We start from the raw sequence: 26,463 nt of genomic DNA on the forward strand, positions 1-26,463 counted from the left end.
TACATTTGCTAGATGATAGAACATCATAAGAAAATAAATATACACAACAATAAATAAGGCATACTCCATTAGAAATGGTTTGATGGTTCATTTGGAAAAGCATAACGTCACACGGCATTAATACCAATAGCATAGGAAAGAGAAAAGAGGGATTCTACTCTCTCACTGCACAGTTCCATCATTTCGTTCTCAGCAAGTACTGTACATTTGTCTGGGTTTACGAGTAATTTTTCAGGAATGTCCCTAGCCAGCTGAATTTCTTCAAACTGGAAGCCAGGAATATTTCCATATGCTGATTAAACCTGGATGATTTTAATAACTGCCGACTTGAATAATATGGATACTACATTTACCCCTCTGTTGGTTTTATGTTTCAAACTCAGAATTACTCTTCAAATGGCAAATAGGGCCTTAAATAAGAGACTGTTATTCTAAGGCTTAGGGTGTGCTGGCGGATGGGTGGTGTTTGGCTTGGGAATGCACTGAACCTCTATATAATTTCCCCCATAAAGAGTGATTCCTCGGATCATCTGCTGGAGCGAAGGCTCGTATGTATGGGCTCCCGTGAGGACAGACACCCTAGACATATGTCATTGGGATCCGCCATCCTCTGCATTTCATGTCGGAAACCAAGAAGCGCATACCTAGATACGATTTCCACAGATCTCAGGTGAGTACTGTGCTTGAAAGCCCATTCCAAAGTTCTAAGTCCTAACCTGGCTTGTGAGCGTCCTCAGAGGCCCCATCTTTTATAAGTCCCTAAATCAATAAGGGCTGTTAAAAAGTTAAGCCCCTGCTCTCTCCACTCTCCGTTCTCTTATTAAGCTGCCGTAAAGCAGCTGTCCTCCATGTTTGACCTGTGTTTTACATGCCTATTGGACAGACTATCCAGACGCCCGGCCAAGAGGCGATTACTAAAACCCCAAACGGAGCAAAAGGTTTGGGACGTGAATGGATGCATTCTCGAGTCGTGTGTGATATAGTGCTATGATGACAAGCGATGTTGAAATGCCATAAATATTGAGGATGGCCAGGAAGATGAAGTGCCCTCTAATAGGGGCGGCTATAGCCAACATCCTGCACTCAGGAAAGCCCAGGATGGAGATGGACCTAGTCGTGGTGACATCATCTGTGCATCTGGAGAAAACTTCTCCAACCATTTCCCAGATGCCAAACCCATCAGGAAATGAAACCCCAAACAAGGATCCATTTCCAAGAGTGACCGGAACAGGTATGGATGTGCTTATAAAAGAGGATTGCGAGCATGAAGTTCTGGGGCCATGGGCTTGGTTAATGGAAATAAGATATAAGACTGCTTAAAACAACATGGATGAAACCTGATCATATTTATTTGGGCAGTAGGATACATTGCATCTCCTAGAGCAATAGTTCCCAAACTTTTTTACTCTGGCCTCACTTCCATTATTGGGGATCAACATTGTCCTGTAATTTCTCCTGTATGACTAATAGAGCCCATAACTATGAAGTGACTCAAACGATTGTAAAGGGAAACTCATAAAGAAGGGTGGAAAGTCGCCCTGTTTGCCCATGGGAGTGGTAGACTCCGGCAGACTGGTGTGGTCTGAAGAGTGAGGTCAGTGTGTGAGACTCATAGGTATCCACTTCCGGCCGAGTACGAGATCGAGGGCATGAACTGGGTTACGAGACCTAGGTGGGCCCTTCCACCCGAAGGTGGTCACACCTAACGCATTGAACAGATGGCTCGGCCGGGCATGAGCATTATGCAACGCTAGAGTGACCTAGTGGTCATGAATGAGGCTTGGGAAGGGTCCGTTGAGGAGGGTTAGATACCTAAGGGCACTGACGGGGCCATGCAACCCTCTTCTGGCATAACAAAACTCTGAAACCCAAGCTTGAAGGACAATATTTGGAGAGAAAGGCCTCAGGTTTCAAAGCTGACCGACACACAGAGAGAGAGAGTGAGAGAAAGAGACAGATGGGGGGGCTAAAGAGGTAGAGAAATTGAACAAGAGAGAGGAGACAGGGAGGAGTGCAGCTGTCAGGATTTCTCCACATGAGTGTGCCCATTCTTGATCGGGGCCATAAAAGGCCACACAGGCTTGCAAGCGCTGGGGTGTGCTGCGGTAACAGCTACATCATACAGTGAGCATAGTATCACATTTGATATCGGAATTCAACCATGGAACAAAAAAATTGAGATTTCTAACAGGGTGAACAGTGGGAACACTAATGTATGGAAGCATGTGTACAGTACGGACTTTGTAAAGTATATGTCTGGGAACGTATGTGCTTGGATACAAGTGATTTATCACAAAATAACGATAAAGTAGGGTACCCATCCCCCCCCTCCCCATTTCCACTGAGGTATTTTAGTGCTAATGTTACTTGTCTCCTTCTAAAGCCTCTTTGTTATGGCTATACTGACCAGTTTAGCCTATGTGACTAGGTTGTGTTTGGTTTAAGAGTGGCTAATCAAGACTTTGAGCGCCATTGTTGATGCAACTCTTGAGTGATGTAGCAAACATGACATGACACACTTGACAGGGATTCCAAGTTAGAGGACGTGTATCCATTAGTCTCGTACAGTTCTATACAACCTTGGACTGACCCAAAGAGGGGCATATCCGACCCAAAGAGGGGCATATCCGACACACAGATACATAAAGCACACAGACCTATGCACTTCCGTGCACATACCAACATCGACAACCCACACAGGCACGCACACTACCCAGTCAGTGTGTTCTCCAGGCCCAGTGTTCAGCCATGGCAGCTCCACCAGTCAGTGTGTTCTCCAGGCCCGGGGATGGGAGATTTAGCACCACTCCCCGTGCCTGGAGAGATCTCGGGCCACTTTCAAGCCTTCTAAAACTTCACCCTCTCTTTGAGAACTGTTTCTAAACACAGAAAGGGGGGGGGGGGGGGGCGCACTCCAATTACTCTCAGGCACAAAATGAGAAGAACTCCAATTCCCAGCAGCACCGCCGACAGGACCTCTGTTCATTGAGCCCGAATGAAGGGTGGAGAGAATTCCTCCATATTTTACAAGAAAACTTATAGGCATCTGCTGAGCCACAGGAGAATAGGAGCTGACATTTCAAAATAGGCCATCCGCGTGTTTTATGCTTTATGAACGGCGGTGTCTGAAACTTCTCCTCTCTACCTCCATTTATCACGCTAACCAGCCGGGTTGACAGAGTGAAGGTCGTCGGTCATAGCTGTATCCCCTCCTCCATCACCTCTGTGCATCCCTCACTCCTGCTCCGGCACACTGGGCTCACACAGTGAGCGCTTCCTCCTCCGTCTTCTGCTCTGCTCCCTCGCTTCCTCTCCTGGAGTACAGCAGCAGTCTCTTTTCCACCTTTACGTCCCTCCAACAACATTCAAGACTCCCTGCTGACCTCTTCCCCCTCTACTTTTAAAGCGGTTTAGGGTTGGGTGGAGGGGTCCCCCCTGGGCCGCCTTCTGTTCTTTTCGCAATCTTGCAGAAGGCGGCATGCAGGGTTCTGGCTATGTGCTGACCGACATCTCTCTCTCCAACCAGGCCACTAGGCCCTGTCAGAGCCCCACAGCCCCAACCCTACCAGAGCCCCCGGCCCCGCCAGAGCCCGTGACTAGCTGGGGTATACTTCACTACAATCCTCTGGATGGCGGCATCTTTGGACCAATCAGATCAGCTCTGGAAAAAGATTTTAAGTGAAAAGATTGTTTATTTTATTTAACCAGGTAGGCCAGTTGAGAACAAGTTCTCATTTACAACTGCGACCTGGCCAAGATAAAGCAAAGCAGTGCGACACAAACAGAGTTACACATGGGATAAAAAAAACAGTCAATAACACAATAGAAAAATATATATACAGTGTGTGCAAATGTAGTAAGATTAGGGAGGTAAGGCAATAAATAAGCCATAGTGGCAAAATAATTACAATTTAGCAATTAAACACTGGAGTGATAGATGTGCAAGTAGAGATGCAAAAGAGCAAAACAAATAACAATATGGAGATGAGGTAGTTGGGTGGGCTATTTACAGATGGGCTGTGTACAGGTGCAGTGGTCGGTAAGCTGCTCTGACAGTTGATGCTTAAAGTTAGAGATATAAGACTCCACATTCAGTGAATGTGTCTATGAGTGACATATATTCAGTGAATATGAGTCTGCATATTCTAAGTCAGAACCATCCAGAATAGTGATGCTAGGCAGGCGGGTAGCGATCGGTTGAAGAGAATGCATTTAGTTTTACTAGCATTTAAGAGCAGTTGGAGGCCACGGAAGAAGTGTTGTATGGCATTGAAGCTGGTTTGGAGGTCAGTTAACACCGTGTCCGAAGGACCATATGTATACAGAAAGGTGATGTCTGTGTAGAGGTGGATCAGAGAATCACCAGCAGCGACATCATTGATATATACAGAGAAAAGAGACAGCCCGAAAATTTAACCCTGTGGCACCACCATAGAGACTGCCAGAGATCCGGACAACAGGCCCTCCGATTACACACACTGAACTCTACCTGAGAAGTAGTTGGTGAACCAGGCGAGGCAGTCATTTGAGAAACGAAGGCTATTGAATCTGCTGATAAGAATGGGGTGATTGACAGAGTCGAAAGCTTTGGCCAGGTCGACGAAGATGGCTGCACAGTACTGTCTTTTATCGGTGGCTGTTATGATATCGTTTAGTACCTTGAGCGTGGCTGAGGAGCACCCAGCTCGGAAACCAGATTGCATAGTGGAGAAGGTACGGTGGGATTCGAAATGGTAGGTGATCTGTTTGTTAACTTACATATCGAAATACTTTAGAAAGGCAGGGCAGGATGGATATCGGTCTGCAACTTCCAATCTTTAGGTATCTCAGACGAAACGAAAGAGGTTGAACAGGCTAGTAATAGGGGTTGCAACAATTGCGGCGGATAATTTTAGCAAGAGAGGGTCCAGATGAGGGCACAGCTGAGGGCTGAGGGGGGTCTATAACAAGCGGCAACGGTGAGACTTATTTCTGGAAAGGTGGATTTTTAAAAGTAGAAGCTCAAATTCTTTGGGCACAGACCTGGATAGTATGAGTGAACTCTGAAGGTTTTCTCTGCAGTAGATTGCAACTCCACCCCCGTCGGCAGTTCAATCTTGAAGGAAAATGTTGTAGTTGGGGATGGAAATTTCAGAATTTTTGGTGGCCTTCCTAAACCAGGATTCAGACACGGCTAGGAAATCAGGGTTGGCTGAGTGTGCTAAAGCAGTGAATAAAACAAACTTAAGGAGGAGACTTCTGATGTTAACATGCATGAAACTAACGCTTTTACGGTTACAGAAGTCAACTTATGGGAGCGCCTGGGGAATAGGTGTAGTACTGAGGGCTACAGGTCCTGGGTTAACCTCTACATCACCAGAGGAACAGAGGAGGAGTAGGATAAGGGTGCGGCTAAAGGCTATAAGAACTGATGTGACTGGTCAAAAGACCACCCATTTGAAATAAGATCAGTATTGAGCTGCCTGTGTAAACACAGCCTGTGGGCTTGAAGCATCTACACTCTGGTCACTAGAGGGAACTAACACAACAGGGCGGGTTGTTGGTTACAGGAGAGTCAGAGAAGCCACCGACAGAGAGAAGCAACAGAGAAGGAAAGAGACTAAGGAACAAAGAAAAAGGTAAAGCCAAGCAACATAAGTTTCCCCTAGGCGTGGGAGTGGGCATGGTCAAGGACGCTGTCTCTGATTTTAGAGGCCCTCCCCTTGGCCACAGAGACAAAATTGTGATGTTTTAAAGCTAATTTACAGCAATTCTACACATTTTGCCATGACTTATGCCGTGTTCTTATACAATCTGAGTGACTCGAACAATATAACAAAATCAATGTTGGCCCCCATTACTGTCTAGTTTTTTTTGAGGGGTGATTGTTAGTTCTCAAACATGACCTAATTAACAAATATATAGCTCCATTATGTTTTCTACATAAAGTACCAGTCAAAAGTTTGGACACCTACTCATTCAAGGGTTTTTCTTTATTATTTATACAAGAGTGTGTAAAGCTGTCATCAACGCAAAAGGTGGCTATTTTGAAGAATCTCAAATATATTTTGATTTGTTTAACACTTTTTTAGTTACTACATGATTCCATGTGGTATTTCAAAGTGTTGATGTCTTCACTATTATTCTACAATGTAGAAAATAGTAAAAATAAAGAGAAACTCTGGAATGAGTAGGTATGTCAACTTTTGACTGGTACTGTACTTTCTATCTGGTTTCATTCATTGAAGTCTACGAAAAACAATTTTTTTCTCCAGCATTTTTTGGAGTGGTGGCAACGATTTAACGATCAACTAATGAGCTAACAGTAATCAACAGCCCTATCTGATTGTGGGACACCAGGACACACACACCGAGCTTGGTCTTAAGCAGGATTACACTGTCAGGCATTGGTGGTGGTGACTTACCTTTGGTACAAAGAGCGTGTTTGACATTCTTAGCGGGCTCCAGGGTACAAACCAGACCAGATTGGTATTTTTGTTTCACACACAGGGATGGATTATTATTATAATTGAGGTTGAGGGAGCGTTGTGATTTGGATTGTGCCGAGTGACAGCACTACTAACATAACAGTAACTCAAAACATAGGAAAATCCATTGCAACAGTTCAATAAAATAGATTTTTAAAAGGGGCAATCTGGCATTCAAAAAACAACAAAGCTGGAGAAATGTAACCGCTCTTAAATTCAGACTGACCTATCATTAATTTACAATTCCAAACATGGACATACCAATCCCAGATTGTCCCTTTAAGGATATTGTGGGACGGTACAGTCCACAAAGAAAGCCTACAGGTTACTAAAGTATAGAGCACTACCTGTTCAATGAAAGTGAAATTGTAGATTATTATTAATAACATGACGCCAGTCCGCCATACTCACGTCAAGTGTGTCTTCGTTGATCACCAGCATGCCCATGTTCTTGGTCAGAAGTTTGCAGGAGTGTCCTGGAGAGGGTCAAGTGAAACAAGAGATGAGCTGCAATGTCAGTTTGTGCAAATATCAAAAACATATTTTTCACGCTGTCATATTATTGGTAACACTTCATTTGGATAGTCTGTACAGCATCTACAGATGGACTATATACATTATTATCAGTAACATTTCAACCAACCCTAGCCCTCACACCAACCCTAGCCCTCACACCAACCCTTGACCTCACACCAACCCTTGACCTCACACCAACCCTTGACCTCACACCAGCCCTAGCCCTCACACCAGCCCTAGCCCTCACACCAGCCCTAGCCCTCACACCAGCCCTAGACCTCACACCAACCCTCACACCAACCCTAGCCATAACCGTAACCTAAGCAAGCAGTTGCTTAACAACAAATAGTATGACCATCTGTAGAGCATCTATAGAAGGACTAGCTGGACAATCCAAATAAAAAGTGGCCATTATATAATTATACATCATGATTATATTTTCAAAATCAACTTTAATACTGAATGAATGACAAACAATAGGTTATATATACTCCCTCCTGAAATTGAGCTCTCTCTTTGCTTTCTCTTTGTTATTAGCTAAAGTCACAATGGGGTGAAAAAGACAAATTATTAGAACTTCATTAGGTGCACAGCGACAGTCTTGAGTCCATCAGTGGAAAAAACATGAGTAATACTCGAGGTTACATGTCTGTCTCCTGGGTTAAGGGGGCAGTTACACCATTGTTTGTTCAACATGGTTCCCCTTGGAGAGGCCATTTTGGCTCCGGTCAGGGTTACTAGAGAGGTGAGAGATAGTGGCTCTCAGGGGGATACAGTTGTGTGCCCCCCCCCCCAAAAAAATGGGCCTACCTAAATCCTCAGCAATATCAGAGTGGACAATCTGTGAAGTGACCACACAAGCATTGTGGGCTTGGTCGAGCTTGGAATTGACTCCTGTTTCACATCTGCATGTATAAGTGTGTGTTTGGGTGTGAATGTGTAAGAGAACCCCACACACACACACACACACACACACACACCCCCCCCCCCCCGTGTCTGGTGTGTGTATGTATGAGGTGTGTGCAGGTTTCACCTCCAGAGGCTCAAATCAACAACAAGCAGGGTGGAGGTCTGGACCTGGCGGATTGTTTTCTTAAATGTTAAAGCACAAACTTCACAAAAATCTGCCATCGTGTGTAAAATATCTCCCGCCTCTTTACCCCCGTCAACCCCTGCAAAAGCCCCTAGCTTAATGTGTTTATCTTAAAGGATCAGTTGCCTCTGACCAAACTGCCCTTTTTATTCACCAGAGAAAGTAAATTCCTTGTTTTTTGGGGCCTGGCGGAACTAAACAACAGTGCTCTCCAAGGAGTTGGGGAATGCGAACGGCGCGACACCGTGTCACACGGTAACACCAGAGGTTTGTCAGTTGTTTGGGGGGGTAAGTAATTAAAGCTGCACAATGTGGTCATAGTGGGTTCTCAAAATGGCTGCCGGGGCAGTGGGTATTAGGAGGGAGGGTGGGGGTGGCACTCCGCTAAATCACTGGGCATGGTGAGGGTAGAGTGGGTTGTTAGGGTAGGCCAGTGTTTGCGTTGGCAGTTTGGAAGGCGTTTGCCCTTTCATGTCTGCCTTCCAAGAGGGGACGAAGCCCCCCTCAGCCAAGACTAACATGATGCTGTTTGCCTGGCCGTCCTCGCTCCAGTGATGTGCTGGGAGACTGAATACACTCTGAACACACTACACCAGCGGGCAGTGTGCTTTCATGGAGTCGTAGTCCAAGTGGTCCTGCCTAAAGCATCAAGGGCAGCTTTAGAGTCAGGTCATTTCATGTGAAATCCTTGCTGATTCTGCCAGGGCAGAGACGTTCATAAGGTTTCAGAATGGTTGTTGTCACGATGTGTCATTTCCAGTGGACTGGATTACAGCTGTGACAGTTCTCTCTGCGCTCTCAGCCTCTAGAGCAGCAGAGGTCAACGTCAAACAGGCTCAACCATGTTTTCAGCACCCGATGAATTTTAAAACGGGTAAACAGAGTTTTACAAGCTCGTCCCAGGGATGGCATGAGGCCATTTTCACGGCATGGGCCGCCACAGGCAGGGAGATGCTGGGAAAAGAGAACACGGAGAACGGGACAGTCTTGTTCGCCAGCCCGCCTTTGGCCACGAAAGGTGTGCCACAAACCTATGCAGCAGTTTACTTTTTTTTCCAGGAGGAGGAGGATGAGGAGGAGGGAGGAAAGCGGGAAAAACAAAGTAAATATTCAGAGGCGTTTTACAGAGCGACTCAGTCAAGCGGCGGACCTGTAAAAATACTTCCCGTGAGCTTCTAGCGCTCGCAGGCCCCCGCACAGCTGGCCAGTGGGGCACAAAGGGCTGATTCAGCCCCAAGGAAGGTAGGTGGCCACAAACGGACACCTTTTATTATCTATTTTCCCGGACGCTCCTGTAATCGGGTTTGCTGTTTCGAGGCCTGCGTGTTTTTAGCAATTTTACTATTACGGCCACATCTGAGGGCTTAGCAACGCTCCTTGTGGGGGAACATGGGGAGGGAGGGTGCACATGCCCAACGTCAGCTCTCTGGTGCATTGACAGCAATGGTAATGTTGAAACCCCTGTGAATACCAGGTACATATGTGAGATGTTTTGCATGTGTGTATGCATACTTTTGTGTGTATGAGTGTGTGCACGCAATGTTATTCCTGTCAACATCAATGTGGTGTAGCAATACATCATGTGCATTTAGAAACATGTTGTTGTGCCAACTTCTACAGAGGAAATCTTCTTGCCAATAGACCGTTTTGCCCCACGGCCACTGCGCTGACTGAGCTTTGCCCCACGGCCACTGCGCTGACTGAGCTTTGCCCCACGGCCACTGCGCTGACTGAGCTTTGCCCCACGGCCACTGCGCTGACTGAGCTTTGCCCCACGGCCACTGCGCTGACTGAGCTGACTGAGCTTTGCCCCACGGCCACTGCGCTGACTGAGCTGACTGAGCTTTGCCCCACGGCCACTGCGCTGACTGAGCTGACTGAGCTTTGCCCCACGGCCACTGCGCTGACTGAGCCTTCCTCAGTAAAGATTTTAGTTCACAACGTTAGGGAAGGATGTCGTTTTGATGTTATGTTTTTTTATGTTTCTGTTTGTGTAGTCTTACCGATGTTGATGGCAGTCTCCTGCTTGTCCCCGGTCAGGATCCAGATCTTGATGTCGGCCTTCATCAGCGTCTCAATGGTCTCAGGCACCTTGTCCTGGAGCTTGTCCTCGATGGCTGTGGCCCCTAAGAGCTGCAGGTTCTAGAGAGGGAGAGAAACATTAGAGAATGTCTGTGGCCCCCGAGAGCTGCATGTTCTAGAGAGTGAGAGAAGCATGAGGAAACAAGGAAGAGATAATGTAACAAGAGAAGGGGCTTTACAACGTCAGGTGTCAGAAAAATTAAGGGCCGGACTGTGTCACTCATTCACTTCCTGTTTTTCGCTCAAGTCAGCTGCTCTTGTTTTCCCACCCCTCCAAAACTGGGCCATGGATTGGGGGATTTGGGGTTAGGGTGGGGAATAGAGGGAGAATGAGACTTAGGGGCCAGTTGTAGTCGCAGCACAGTGGTTAATGTGTTTTTTTAACAGGAAGCCAGGCGGGTCTTTGGGAAGGGGCCTGGGGGGACCTGGAGGGGCCCGATGCTTTGACAGGGCCCTGGAGAGGAGAGAGGAGAGGCAGCTGCAAAGGGGAGGCCAGAGTTGGGCCGGGGGTGCAACGGTCAATCCTCCCTAAAGAGCTGTGACCTAGGCCGGGCTGCAGTATATCTTTAGCCCACTACCCATATGAAACCATGCACGGGGGGAGGGATGCGTGTGTTAATTAATGTTGCGACTTCCAAGTTACATTGTCTCAACATTGATAATGTTACGGTGTTTGCTGGGAAGACACGACATAAGAGCATAATTTGTGCATTAAATGACAACCAACACGTTAAGTGAATCATGGACATTGTTGATCGTTTACGTAGGTTAAATGCAATCGCATGCAAGTCAAACGCAAACAGGCAATATGGCAACATGTTGACCTTCAAGAACAGATTAAAAAGCCACAGGGTTCATGGGCGAACAGTTGTTTAATTCAGGTCAACAGGGACTGCAGTACACAGGTCACTAAAAGGGGAGTCAGTGAGCTTTCGGACCAGGAATTTCTGGTCATTAATTGTGGTCATGGTCCAAGGTATTGGCCTCTGACCCTTTTTCCTAGGATTTCAATGCGTCTGCGTCACATTTGCTGTTCTCTTCATTGATCACCCGACTCAGTAATATGGGTGACTCTCCCTCTTTACTGTTCAGAAACCATATACACAAAGCATCTCAGAGTAGAGGTTCTGATCTCATTATGATCTACAAGGCAAAACCGATCCTAGATCAGACGCTGGATACATACAGCCCCAGATAAAAACAACAGACCTTGGTTCAAATACTATTTGAAAAGTCCCAAAAGCGCAAAACCCGCCCCTCTGGCTGGCCCTGCAGGCAGGCTAGAGCGAACGCTGAAAGTATTTGAATGGTTTCAAACAGTAGGCCTATCTGAACCCAAGACTGCAACTAGATTTCAGTCAAGACGACTGCTGAACATACACCAGAACATGGACTAAATAAACTAACAGTAATAAGGTGTGTATTTCATTGAAGCCCAAGTAGTGGCTGTTCCAGAGTAGCTTGTCAAGAGAGTTCTGCAAAGAGAAGTGATGTGGTGGTGGGCTTTCCTTTTGGTTTTCTCTAAAAGGACATGGTGAGGTCACAGTTCCTAAACATCAGCACCACATATACATCTCAATGATCTCACCTACCTCATGAAGTATGCACTGGTTCATTTCCCTGATTTGAAAGGGATGACTGGTATAAGAATTGTGGTGGAAAATGCCAATAGCCCATGCCTCCAGGAGAAAGGACAGATTATTGGGACAAGGCCCTTCTCTCAGAGATACTGTAAATCTAGCCTCATTCAGACTGCCATCTAGTGGTCTTCTCATCCCTGCACCCCTCTTTCTCAGAACTTTTGTGTTTACACTGTGATTGAGTTCATTTGTTCTGGGCAGCGCTGAAGGTCTGGCAGGCTCGTTGATCAAGGGCTCCACTGCTATGTTTGAATAGTATTTCAACACCACGTTTCACACAGAGGAACTGACTGTTGCTTTGCAGTACTGGGCCGACCGAACCTGCCCCATACATTCATTAAGCCCCATAGTATATCGTGCATCGAACCATCCAAACCCATTTGGAATACATTTCCGTGCACCATATGGCACCATATATTCCCAATATAAAGTACTACTTTCTGGTCAAACGTAGTGCACTATATAGGGAATAGAGTGCCATTTCGATTGCAACACGTATGCTTTCAGCAACGGCCCGACATTACTCAAGTTGGTCTGAATTCAGGTCTGAATTCAGTTCAACTGATTTAGGTTCAGCAAACCCATGGAAAGAGGTTTAAAATGGATGCCTTGTGCAATGTTGGTGTCCTTATGGTGAACCTAGCAGGCAGGTAAGTCAATAACTAAGTCATTATCTTGTTTGCAGAGCTGATTGCTCAGCGCTGGAATCTCTTGGCTGATATGAGTTCACACTCAGGTTCTGAGTGTGGGTTGGGGAAGGTGGGGTAGCGGTAGAGGTAGTGGTAGCTGTATTTGTAGAGGTAGTCGTATTTTTAGAGTTAGTGGTAGAGGTATTTGTAGAGTTAGTAGTAGAGGTAGTGGTATTTGTAGAGGTAAAGGTAGTACTATTTGAAAAGTTTGTGGTAGAGGTAGTAACTTCAAACAGAGAAGAAATATGTCCTGTGTTTACTGGTGGTTTACAGGACTATTGAGGGGACAGGGGAAGATGGTGATTGGTGGATAGGGGTTAGTTGGGGAGTGCTGTGGTGTGAATGCGTGTGCAAGCATGCGTGTGTGTCGGTGCATTCACAAGTGTTCATATGCGTGTGTGTGAGTGTGACTGACCTTCTCGATGAGCTCATAGCTCTCCTCCAGTTTGAGGGCTCGGTTCTGCAGGGCGGTGGAGGCACGGTGGAACACCTCCAACCATTGCTGATAGATTGACTCACTAATCTCAGCCACAGCAAAGCACAGAGTACGCAGCCCTGAGACACAATGGACATACATCACCTGACGTAAACCCAGAAGGCCTACATAACCTAATAATGACACAGCGGGTGTTAACTTATGGCGATTGACATTAATCTGCATTTCCATTTATATTACACAATAAAAAATAAAAAAAACTGCAGAAACTAGAAATATGCTGATTTTAGCACAGGGGATATGTTGATGTAATTCTGCCAACCTCTCACAAGGGGGTAGTATATTCATAGAGGTAAAGCAATGAAGGAAGAAAGGTTTCTGAAGTGTTTGAATAGGTCCTATGTGTGTTAGGTAGCTAAACAGGAGGAGCTGTTCCCTCACTCACCCTCTGTGGCAAACTGCTCCAGGTGTTTCAGAGTGATCTCTTTATACCTGGAGCTGTCGGCCAGACGGTCGTAGACTACCGTGTCCTATTGAAACAGCACAGTCAGTCATCACACATACTGCCTGGACAGCCAGCAAATAACTGCCATGTAAACAATCAACCATGTAAAATCACTGGCTACCAAACACCAGTGAGCTCCAAAATAATATTGGGGCAGTGAATTTGTTGTTGTTTTGCCTCTGTACTTCAGCACTTTCGATCTGAAATGATACAATGACTGAGGTTAAAGTGCAGACGGTCCGTTTTAATTTGAGGGCGTTTTCATCCATATCAGGCGAACCGTTTAGAAATTACAGTACTTTTTGTACATAGTCCACCCATGTTAGGGGACCAAAAGTTTTGGGACAAATTCACATATACAGTACCAGTCCAAAAATTTGACACAAATAATAATTCAAGGGTTTCTCTTTATTTGTATTATTTTATACATCGTAGAATAATAATGATGACATAAATGATGAAATAAGACATATGGAATCATGTAGTAACCAAAAAATATATTTACATTTGAGATTCTTCAAAGTAGGCACTCTTTGCCTTGATGAGAGCTTTGAACATTCTTGGCATTCTCTCAACCAGCTTCATGAGGTAGTCACCTGGAATGCTTTTCCAGTCTTGAAGGAGTTCCCACATACCCTGAGCATTTGATGGCTGCTTTTCCTTCACTCCGCGGTCCAACTCATCCCAAACCATCTCAATTGGGTTGAGATCGGTGATTGTGGAGGCCAGGTAACCTGATGCAGCACTCCATCACTCTCGTTCTTGGTCAAATAGCCCTTACACAGCCTGGAGGTGTGTTTTGGGTCGTTGTCCTGTTGAAAAACAAATGATAGTCCCACTAAGTGTGAACCAGAGGGGATGGCGTATTGCTGCAGAATGCTGTGGTAGCCATGCTGGTTAAGTGTGCCTTGTATTCTTAATAAATCAGTGATGGTGTCACCAGCAAAGCACCCCCACACATCACACCTCCTCTTCCATGCTTCACAGTGGGAACCACACATGCAGAGTTCGCCAACTCTGCATCTCAAAGACACAGCGGTTAGAACCCAAAATCTCAAATTTGGGCTTCTACCGGTCTAATGTCCATTGCTCGTGTTTCTTGGCCCAAGCAAGTCTCTTCTTATTGGTGTCCTTTAGTAGTGGTTCCTTTGCAGCAATTCAACCATTAAGGCCCGATTCACGCAGTCTCCTCTGAACAGTTGATGTTGAGATGTGTCTTACTTGAACTCTGTGAAATATTTATTTGGGCTGCAATCTGAGGATCAGTTTCATCATAGCCACTTTCAAAGTTCTTGGAATTTCCAGATTGACTGACCTCGTCTTAAAGTAATAATAGACTGTTGTTTCTCTTTGCTTATTTGAGCTGTCTTGCCATAACATGGACTTGGTCTTCTACTAAATAGGGCTATCTTCTGTATACCAACCCTACCTTGTCAAAACACAACTGATTTGCTCAAATGCATTAAAGAAAGTCATTCCACAAATTAACTTTCAACAAGGCACACCTGTTAATTGAAATCCATTCCAGGTGACTACCTCATGAAGTTGGTTGAGAGAATGCCAAGAGTGTGCATAGCTGTCAAGGAAAAGGGTGGCTACTTTGAAGAATTGAAAATTTATATATTTTTTGTTAACAACAGGATTCCCTATGTTTTATTTCATAGTTTTGATGTCTTCACTATTATTCTACAATGTAGAAAATAGTCAAAATAAAGACCCTGGAATGAGTGGGTGTGTCCAAACTTTTGACTGGTACTGTATGTGTGTGTTCAAGTAGTCAAACGTTTAGTATTTGGTCCCATGTTCATAGCATTCAATGACTACATCAAGCTTGTTACTTTACAAACTTGTTGGATGCATTTGCTGTTTGTTTTGGATGTGTTTTTCATTATTTTGTGCCCAATAGAAATGAATGGTAAATGTTGTGTTATTTTTTGAATAACTTTCGAAACACTTCTACATTAATGTGGATGCTACCATGATTATGGATAATCCTGAATGAATCGTTAATAATGATGAGTGATAAAGTTAGACGGGGGGGGGGGGGGGGGGGTCGGTGTGTCTGATCGTGCATCTGTAACTTTCCCATAGAACCAAAACAACAAAAAATGTGTCAATGTCTCAACACTTTTGGAGCTCACTGTATGAATATGTTCATGAATATATATATATGTACTGTACGTCTATACCGAACACCCAATAGTTAGACAGCAATTAAACAACTGCAGTACTTTTTCTAAAGAAATTTGAAAGGGAGAGGCATTTCCTTTTTTTGTGTGTGTGTGTGTGTGTGTGTGCGCAAATCAATAATAAAAACAGGAGAACCAGTGTAGTAAATAATATGTCTAATGTGTGATCTTGATATCAGATCTTTAGTCTGTTACAGGAAGAATTGTTTATGTCGGAATTAGAAGCAATAAGAGAAGCATTTAACAACAGCGCTGTGCTATGCTAATGATGGTCTGTCACATGTGTTGCCATGGAGAGGGAAAGAGAAAGCGAGCACGAGAGCGTGCAAGAGAGCGGGCAAGAGAGAAAGAGCGAGCGCTAGAGAGAAAGAGCGAGCGCTAGAGAGAAAGAGCGAGCGCTAGAGAGAAAGAGCAAGCGAGAAAGCGAGAGGGCGAGCGAGAAAGCGAGAGGGCGAGAGACACTCACAGCTCCTTTGCAGTAGAGGCGGATCTTGCCAGATGGAGTACGCATGATGACTGACATCCTCTTCCTAGTACTGAGAGACAGAAAATCATCACAATGTTAAAGATACAGTACGACAGAACATGATCACCTCCTGTAACTAGCAGAGTCAGAACATGATCACCTCCTGTAACTAGCAGAGACAGAACATGATCACCTCCTGTAACTAGCAGAGTCAGAACATGAACACCTCGTTTAACTAGCAGAGACAGAACATGATCACCTCCTGTAACTAGCAGAGACAGAACATGATCACCTCGTGTAACTAGCAGAGTCAGAACATGAACACCTCCTGTAACTAGCAGAGTCAGAACATGATCACCTCGTGTAACTAGCATAGTCAGAACATGAACACCTCGTGTAACTAGCAGAGTCAAAACATGATCACCTCCTGCAACTAGCAGAGACAAAACATGACCACCTCCTGTAACTAGGAGAGACAAAACATGACCACCTCCTGTAACTAGCAGAGACAAAACATGACCACCTCCTGCAACTAGCAGAGACAAAACATGACCACCTCCTGTAACTAGGAGAGACAAAACATGACCACCTCCTGTAACTAGGAGAGACAAAACATGACCAGCTCCTGTAACTAGCAGAGGATGTTTGAATGTTTGAAGAAGTGCAATATTTACCTGGAGCTAACGCTACAGATAGCACTACTGGGTGATTTGAAAAATCATTGTCAATTGATCAATAATACTTTTAGCAAAAATTGTCATCTTTAATTTACAATCAGTAGAAACTATGAGAATAAAAAGGTTCAGAACTTTCATGAAACATCACTGTAGAACAATATATGGCAAATAGAAATTCAAAACTGGATGGTCTCAAGAGATAGATGGGAGGGGTTGAGTGGAAGGGGTTGAGTGGAACTGAAAGGTGGGATTAAAAACAACAAGATAACTAATGTAAAATATACTGTGTCTGTAAAATGTATATACGTTCAGAACTTTGGTGAAACAGTACAGTTAAAAATATATGGCAAAATAGAAACCAAACTGGATGGTCGACAGAGATAGATGGGAGGGGTTGACTTTAGCTAAAGGATGGGATTAAAAACAAACAAAAGATAACTATTGTAAAATACATTGTGTCTGTAAAATTGATAAAAGTATGTATATAAACTGGAAGAAGAAGCATAAGTGTTGTTGTCCCTTAATTTACTCCAATTATGTGAGGCGTGGTAGGGTTAGGGAAAAATAAAAGGGAAATATATATATTTTTAAATGCTAATAATAATTTAAAAAATAACTATTATCCCCTGCTGTAAACAGCAGAGAGAACATTATCCCCTACTGTAACTAGCAGAGACAGAATATTTGTGAAAGTAAAATATATCACACCTTTGTATTAAGCTAAATTCACAAAATTAAAACAAGTAAATCTAGAATATATGCCAGGGTGGTCGCATAAAAATGTGTCTACTGTAAAATGTGTGGCAAGATTGTTGCATAGCCAACATGGTGTCATAATTACCACTGTCCGCCTCCTGTATTGTAGTGGAACCTCACCACCTGCATGCCACTTTGACCGAGGCACAGTACCGGACCATGTTTAAACATCCATAACACGTGTCAAACTCATGCAGGTTCACTCCTCCTTTGTACTTGATTGATCAAATAAGGTCACTGATTAGTAAGGAACTCCCCTCGTGTGGTTGTCGAGGTCTTAATTGAAAGGTAAAACCAAAAGCCAGCAGACACTCGGCCCTCTGTGGAATGAGTTTGACACCCCTGCTCTAAATGAAGACATCTGCAGTTCATTTAGAAGTAGAACCATCAGATTCAGGGGGAACTTTAATGAAGCCGTACCTGGTGAACTCTAGAACATGGAGCAGTTCATACTTCTCCTCAGCTCTAAGCTGAAAACAAAACAACAGACAGAGACAGTAAGTTAGTCATTGCACGTTAAGTCATTGACTCTAAACTAGCCTTCTTTTATCACTTTTCACTATGAAAGTAACCCAACGCTACATTTTTGACCCTTGTCTAATCTTAATTGAACTAAATTGTGCTCAGACAGTCCGCCCAGCTCAGATGTTATAAATTGTCAAGACCACCAGGTACAATTGCCGATGATTACATGTGCGTCAAGGGGCTTTCGCAGGCCTAATAAAAGTTGAGGACCTAGACAAATGTCTTGGAAATGTCGTACTCTGGAGAAAAATTTGAAGAGGGCTTAGGCTTCCGTGCCGGCCAACCTCCTCCCTAAGTGCAATCATCAGGTTAGCCAATTACAGGAAACAAAGTGCCCTTAGGTTAGAGAGGGACGCGTTCACAGACGTAATCGCGTACCCGTAATCTAATTAAGTAATTTAGAAGAGTCGTTATTTTCCATGACAGGGCCTGTGCTCTAGCTACATGAAAGGACCTGGATCCAAATAGTAGGATAATCATTTTTTCCCCCTCCAAATAAACTTTACCCAAGTTTGATTGAACTTGCCAATGCAATGGTCACAGAAGTACAAACGCCACCCATCTGTCACTCCAGGCAGGAGCAGTCAAACGCTCAAAGCAGGGCTCTATGTATTGCATTCTTTGTATTAAAGTGCATTGATTGTGTAATTTTTATGCTGATCTCACAAAATACATTTCCATGTATATAACTGTATAAAGCCTCATTACTGTTATTTTATTGTTTTACTTTAGTTTATTTAGTAAATATTTTCTTAACTACATTGTTGGTTAAAAGGGCTTGTAAGTAAGCATTTTATGGTACAAATTTGATTTGATTTGTAAATGGACAAAAAAGAATGCATCGTAAGTACTTGAAAGAAAACAAATCCTACTTGAACCCAGGTCTGCTCCACCGTACATTGGTCCGACCCTCAAGTATTTCCCGTCTCTCACAAAGCATGCATCCCAAATGGCACTCATTTCCCTTTATAGTGCACTGTTTTTGACCAGGACCCATAAGGGTATGGTCAAAAGCAGTGCACTATAAAGTGAATAGAGTGCCAAATGTTGAGATGAAGCCTCAAGACATTTAATCAGACAGAGGCCTCAAAGTGCCGAGTGATTGTCATAGCGACAAGCTCCTTGATGATATTTTACAGTGAGAGAGAGCACTCGTCTGAGCTCTGAGGGACAATAGAGGTGTTCTGTGTTTACACAAAAAGCACAGCGTCTGTCCCTGTGGTGGCTAAACAAAGGCTTTCATTCCCAGTGTATAGTGAAGAAAAATAAGCCTAATTATTGTGTTGTATACGGGATGCCGAGCTATTTCTCCTTTGAAACATTTTGCAATGCTATTTCTACCAGGGATGGGCATTTTAAATGATTTCACTATTCGAATAGTAATAATAATAATAATAATAATAATAATATACACTATATATAAACAAAATTCAAATTCAGCTATTTCAGCCACACCCGTTGCGTACAGGTGTATATAATTTTGGCACACAGCCACGCAATCTCCATAGACAAACATTGGCAGTAGAATGGTCTTACTGACCTTTAACATGGCACCGTCATAGGATGTCACCTTTCCAATAAGTCAGTTCGGCACATTTCTACCCTGCTAGAGCTGCCCCGGTCAACTTTAAGTGCTGTTATTGTAATGAGGAAACGTCTAGGAGCAACAATGACTCAGCCGCGAAGTGGTAGGCCACACAAGCTCACAGAACGGGACCACCGAGTGCTGAAGCGCGAAGCATGTAAAAATAGTCTGTCCTCGGTTGCAAAACTCACTACCGAGTTCCAAACTGCCTCTGGAAGCAACATCAGCACAAGAACTGTTCTTCGGGAGCTTCATGAGATACATCTCCATGGCCAAGCAGCTGCACACAAGCCTAAGATCACCACGCGCAATGCCAAGCATCGGCTGGGGTTGTGTAAAGCTCGCCGCCATTGGAGCAGTAGAAATGCGTTCTCTTAATCCGTGTTTGCGGATGCCAGGAGAAGGCTACCTTCCCAATGCAGAGTGTCAACTGTAAAGTTTGGTGGAGGAGGAATAATGGCCTGTGGGTTTTTTCATGGTTCAGGCTAGGCCCCTTAGCTTCAGTGAAGGGAAATCTTAGCGCTACATCATACAATGATATTCTAGACGATTTGGTGCTTCCAACTTTGTGGCAACAGTTTGGGGAAGGTCCTTTCCTGTTTCAGCATGAAAAATCCCCCATGCACAAAGCGAGGTTCATACAGAAATGGTTTCTCGAGATCGTTGTGGAAGAACTTGACTGGCCTATTTATCATACCACCTGCTAGGGCCAGTCTTGACTGCATCAAATCGTTGTAAAGAAGCTAGCAAGCTACAGTAGCCAGCTAGTTAGCTTAAGTAGCAAGTCTAACTATTTTGCTGCATTCCCCACACTGGTCTACAACAAATCCATTTATATGAAACAACAGCCTACCTGTTGGTTGATCATTGTAGCCTACTCCTCATTAAGCCAACTTAATTCCTTCATTTGAATTCCATTTTGCATTGATTAGAATCTCCCACTTTACATGGAGTGTTTGACTGGACAGTAAGAACAAGGTAAACGTGTGAAACGTGAATAGGCTAATGATGCTTTTTTATTTATTTGTATTATTTTTTAAATGGGGCACAGCGTCATGAAACTGTTGTTTTACTAAAATGTCAAATGTAATGGTCTATCCTTGTAGGTTATGTAGCAATGTCACATAGAACAATGTTGCCTTTTCATTGTTAAAACAGGCCGAACAATCAGAGCACCATTACTAGAACGCTCTGCACACAATGACCGTAGCCTTTCAGTACTGGGCAATGTTTGGCAGGCCTACCTCAAAACGTTTGCACACAAGTGGTACTGTAGATGGGTGAGTTACCACCTTACAATGTATAGAGCTTTAAGAGCTACAGAACAGCAGTGAAAGGCACAATAGCACTGTTCATTTTCATTATCAGACTTTATTTTGTTTATACCATAGAAATAGAATCACTAGAATAAGAATTATATTTATATGTATTCTGCTGCATCTACTTACCGCTTGAATGATGACACTGTCTGGGGTTCTACCGGAGAACACAAAGCCCAGGTTCGCTGCTGCCCTCACCAGAGCCCCTTCGTCTGTATAACCAGAGGAGAGCCCAAGTTAGGGTTGGAGATGAGAGGTGCACCAGAACAGTAACACAAGTATCAGAGACATGAGCTGACCAAGACAGTTGGGGTCTAACTAAGCACTAAGAATTTTGTTCTAGACCGCAAAAATGTTCATACAGTTGTTTATAAATGAGTGCTACAACCACTTTGTACATACGGAAAGTATTTAGAACGCTTCCCTTTTTCCACAGTGTTACGTTAAAGCCTAATCCTAAAACGGATTCAATTATTTTTTCCCCTCATCAATCTACACACAAATCAGCCATAATGACATAGCAAAAACCGAATGCCAAGACTGTGCAAAGCTGTCAAGGCAAATGGTGGCTACTTTGAAGAACCTCAAATATAAAATATATTTAGATTTGTTTAACACTTATTTGGTTACTACATGATTCCATGTGTCATTTCATAGCTTTGATGTCTTTACTATTATTCTACAATGTAGAAAATAGTAAAAATAAAGAAAACCCTTGAAATTAGTAGGTGTGTCCAAACTGCGCGTGCACACACACACACTATTTTATATTGTATTATACAGGGCGCATTTGGAAAAGAGACTTTGGTCTCAATGGCTTCCCTGTCAAAATAAAGGTTAAATAAAATAGTGACATTCTATCCATTCATCACATCTCCTCTTTTTGTCTGGATCACAAGGAAACAAGGCCAGAGTGGAGAATGTACTCTTAATTATGAAAAGTGGATAGGTTCTGCAGATTCACTGAGGTAAGCGCCACTTTAAATATTTCAAATGAACAAGCTCCACTTAGAGGGGGGGTGGGGGAGACAACCCTGGCAGATCAAATGAGGATGCTGCTTCAGAGGACCTTGTATTTCCCTGGGTCGTGTTCATGAGTGTGTAACGTTGCAACAGAACACAAAAATAAGCGGTTCTTATGGGACCGGTCAAGGTAGTGCCTAAATATTTTGGTCCGTTTTCTTCCGTTTGGTGCCTATTGAACCACTTCAAAACATCTAGCCTTGGTGCCTATTGAACACGACCCTGCTCTCTACCACTACAAAACACCTAGTCTTGTTGGCTCAAAGCATATAAAGTCAGATTGGCCTTGTATAATATAATAGAGAATACTCAGGGTTAATGTGCATCCTTTTGTATTGTTCAGATGTCTGTTCCAGGGGGGGGCGGGGGCGTATGCCTTATGACTAACGTGACATGGTGCGATGAAAGAAACATACAGGAACTCAAATCCTTCTGTTCACCTGATTTAGAATTCCTCACAATCAAATGTAGACCGCATTATCTACCAAGAGAATTCTCTTCGATTATAATCACAGCCGTATATATCCCCCCCCAAGCAGACACATCGATGGCTCTGAACGAACTTTATTTAACTCTCTGCAAACTGGAAACAATTTATCCGGAGGCTGCATTCATTGTAGCTGGGGATTTTAACAAGGCTAATCTGAAAACAAGACTCCCCAAATTTTATCAGCATATCGATTGCGCAACCAGGGGAGGAAAGACCTTGGACCATTGTTACTCTAACTTCCGCGACGCATATAAGGCCCTGCCCCGCCCCCCTTTCGGAAAAGCTGACCGCGACTCCATTTTGTTGATCCCTGCCTACAGACAGAAACTAAAACAAGAGGCTCCCACGCTGAGGTCTGTCCAACGCTGGTCCGACCAAGCTGACTCCACACTCCAAGACTGCTTCCATCACGTGGACTGGGAGATGTTTCGTATTGCGTCAGATAACAACATTGACGAATACGCTGATTCGGTGTGCGAGTTCATTAGAACGTGCGTTGAAGATGTCGTTCCCATAGCAACGATTAAAACATTCCCTAACCAGAAACCGTGGATTGATGGCAGCATTCGTGTGAAACTGAAAGCGCGAACCACTGCTTTTAATCAGGGCAAGGTGTCTGGTAACATGACCGAATACAAACAGTGCAGCTATTCCCTCCGCAAGGCTATCAAACAAGCTAAGCGCCAGTACAGAGACAAAGTAGAATCTCAATTCAACGGCTCAGACACAAGAGGCATGTGGCAGGGTCTACAGTCAATCACGGACTACAGGAAGAAACCCAGCCCAGTCACGGACCAGGATGTCTTGCTCCCAGGCAGACTAAATCACTTTTTTGCCCGCTTTGAGGACAATACAGTGCCACTGACACGGCCTGCAACGAAAACATGCGGTCTCTCCTTCACTGCAGCCGAGGTGAGTAAGACATTTAAACGTGTTAACCCTCGCAAGGCTGCAGGCCCAGATGGCATCCCCAGCCGCGCCCTCAGAGCATGCGCAGACCAGCTGGCCGGTGTGTTTACGGACATATTCAATCAATCCCTATACCAGTCTGCTGTTCCCACATGCTTCAAGAGGGCCACCATTGTTCCTGTTCCCAAGAAAGCTAAGGTAACTGAGCTAAATGACTACCGCCCCGTAGCACTCACATCCGTCATCATGAAGTGCTTTGAGAGACTAGTCAAGGACCATATCACCTCCACCCTACCTGACACCCTAGACCCACTCCAATTTGCTTACCGCCCAAATAGGTCCACAGACGATGCAATCTCAACCACACTGCACACTGCCCTAACCCATCTGGACAAGAGGAATACCTATGTGAGAATGCTGTTCATCGACTACAGCTCGGCATTCAACACCATAGTACCCTCCAAGCTCGTCATCAAGCTCGAGACCCTGGGTCTCGACCCCGCCCTGTGCAACTGGGTACTGGACTTCCTGACGGGCCGCCCCCAGGTGGTGAGGGTAGGCAACAACATCTCCTCCCCGCTGATCCTCAACACTGGGGCCCCACAAGGTTGCGTTCTGAGCCCTCTCCTGTACTCCCTGTTCACCCACGACTGCGTGGCCACGCACGCCTCCAACTCAATCATCAAGTTTGCGGACGACACAACAGTGGTAGGCTTGATTACCAACAACGATGAGACGGCCTACAGGGAGGAGGTGAGGGCCCTCGGAGTGTGGTGTCAGGAAAACAACCTCACACTCAACGTCAACAAAACTAAGGAGATGATTGTGGACTTCAGGAAACAGCAGAGGGAACACCCCCCTATCCACATCGATGGAACAGTAGTGGAGAGGGTAGCAAGTTTTAAGTTCCTCGGCATACACATCACAGACAAACTGAATTGGTCCACTCACACAGACAGCATCGTGAAGAAGGCGCAGCAGCGCCTCTTCAACCTCAGGAGGCTGAAGAAATTCGGCTTGTCACCAAAAGCACTCACAAACTTCTACAGATGCACAATCGAGAGCATCCTGGCGGGCTGTATCACCGCCTGGTATGGCAACTGCACCGCCCTCAACCGTAAGGCTCTCCAGAGGGTAGTGAGGTCTGCACAACGCATCACCGGGGGCAAACTACCTGCCCTCCAGGACACCTACACCACCCGATGTCACAGGAAGGCCATAAAGATCATCAAGGACATCAACCACCCGAGCCACTGCCTGTTCACCCCGCTATCATCCAGAAGGCGAGGTCAGTACAGGTGCATCAAAGCTGGGACCGAGAGACTGAAAAACAGCTTCTATCTCAAGGCCATCAGACTGTTAAACAGCCACCACTAACACTGAGTGGCTGCTGCCAACACACTGACACTGACTCAACTCCAGCCACTTTAATAATGGGAATTGATGGGAAATGATGTAAATATATCACTAGCCACTTTAAACAATGCTACCTTATATAAATGTTACTTACCCTACATTATTCATCTCATATGCATACGTATATACTGTACTCTATATCATCGACGGTATCCTTATGTAATACATGTATCACTAGCCACTTTATACTATACTATGCCACTTTGTTTACATACTCATCTCATTTGTACATACTGTACCCGATACCATCTACTGTATCTTGCCTATACTGCTCTGTACCATCACTCATTCATATATCCTTATGTACATATTCTTTATCCCCTTACACTGTGTACAAGACAGTAGTTTTGGAATTGTTAGTTAGATTACTTGTTATTACTGCATTGTCGGAACTAGAAGCACAAGCATTTCGCTACACTCGCATTAACATCTGCTAACCATGTGTATGTGACAAATAAAATTTGATTTGATTTGATTTCCTGCACAACGAAATTGCTGTCTTTTGTATACTGGTCACATCCTAGTTTGTGTCACTCCCATCTTCAATAAGGTATTGATGTCATTAGTTGATATCAATGTGATGGTGTTGTCATATGTCTGCAGACGATACTGAGGTTTGAGGGGCTTTGCAAACAATGAGACTTAGGAACACAGGAAACTGAGGCATGACAATATAAGTGGTCGCCTAGAGACAGCCATTTATTCAACGTCAACTGGAGATCCTTTGCTTCTGTATTCTTATATTTGATTGGTAGATTGACTGACGGACGTTTGGTGACTGACCTGGCATTTCAAGCTATCATAAGGCTGTTAAAAGGCTATTAAGAGCGGTTGTAAGACTTTTACAGTGCAGTGCTGTGAGGTCAGGACTGGTGGGCTGTACCTGGTGAGGCAGCCTGGTAGACGATCGTATCGTCGGTGCGCTCGGGGACAGCCGTGTGACAGATTGCCAACATGGTCATGAAGTCCAGGATGACAGGAGCAGTGGGCTGCAGAGGGACAGGGAGGGAGGGGAAGAGAGTGAAAGAGGCAGGGAGGGAGAGTGAGGGGAACAGGGAGAATGAGAAAGGGGAGGAAGCGAGCGAGAGTGAGGAGACATCATTAGAGAGCATGACCAATTACCACTGGAAAATGATGACAAGACACCTGCAAATAATAGCCTATATTGACCGACTGATGATCAAACTGAATAAGACACTGGAAATCTCTCTTGCCTATATCTGTAATTTCTTTATGGGAATAACTCTACCCTCAAAGGACTTGTCGGTCCCAGGCAATAATGACAAGTATAAACATTAAGTCCACAAGACTGCTTTGTCATATCTTCTGTTCCTTCAAGAGCATATGTAGTAGCTTACGTTGAGTTCATGAGATGTTAGACAGTGCTGGGTTAGGAGTAGGGCTGCATCCCAAATGTGCATACTTGTCACGTTAGTCATTTAGTAGACACTCTTATCCAGAGCGCCTTACAGTAGTGAGTGCCTATATTTACATACTTTTTTCCCGTACTGGTCCCCGTGGGAATCAAACCCACAACCCTGGCATTGCAAGCACCATGCTCTACCAACTGAGCTACACGGGACAGAGCCAAATCACACCCTATTCCTTACATAGAGCACTACTTACAACAGGAATAGGGTGCCATTTGGTATGCAGCCAGGGTTAAGGCAGAGAGAGTGG

The 26,463-nt window shown here is 44.5% G+C and overlaps 1 protein-coding gene across 5 annotated transcripts in view; it reads right to left on the bottom strand.

Annotated features, from left to right (window-relative positions):
- Nucleotides 1-26,463, bottom strand: part of atp8a1 (ATPase phospholipid transporting 8A1) — a 189,401-nt gene that overhangs the window by 41,863 nt on the left and 121,075 nt on the right. For all 5 annotated transcript variants that reach the window (XM_021561543.3, XM_021561541.3, XM_090198605.1 and 2 more), the window contains 8 exons: nt 25,667-25,772; nt 21,075-21,157; nt 17,937-17,986; nt 16,084-16,153; nt 13,369-13,453; nt 12,903-13,042; nt 10,080-10,218; nt 6,879-6,943 (listed from right to left, as the gene is read on the bottom strand). In XM_021561543.3, the coding sequence (XP_021417218.2) occupies nt 6,879-6,943; nt 10,080-10,218; nt 12,903-13,042; nt 13,369-13,453; nt 16,084-16,153; nt 17,937-17,986; nt 21,075-21,157; nt 25,667-25,772 (738 nt within the window). The remainder of the gene's footprint in view (nt 1-6,878; nt 6,944-10,079; nt 10,219-12,902; nt 13,043-13,368; nt 13,454-16,083; nt 16,154-17,936; nt 17,987-21,074; nt 21,158-25,666; nt 25,773-26,463) is intronic.

This window comes from Oncorhynchus mykiss, chromosome 14 (assembly GCF_057628025.1).
Source record: "Oncorhynchus mykiss isolate SJ-2025 chromosome 14, ASM5762802v1, whole genome shotgun sequence".
NCBI classification, from domain to species: Eukaryota; Metazoa; Chordata; class Actinopteri; order Salmoniformes; family Salmonidae; genus Oncorhynchus; species Oncorhynchus mykiss.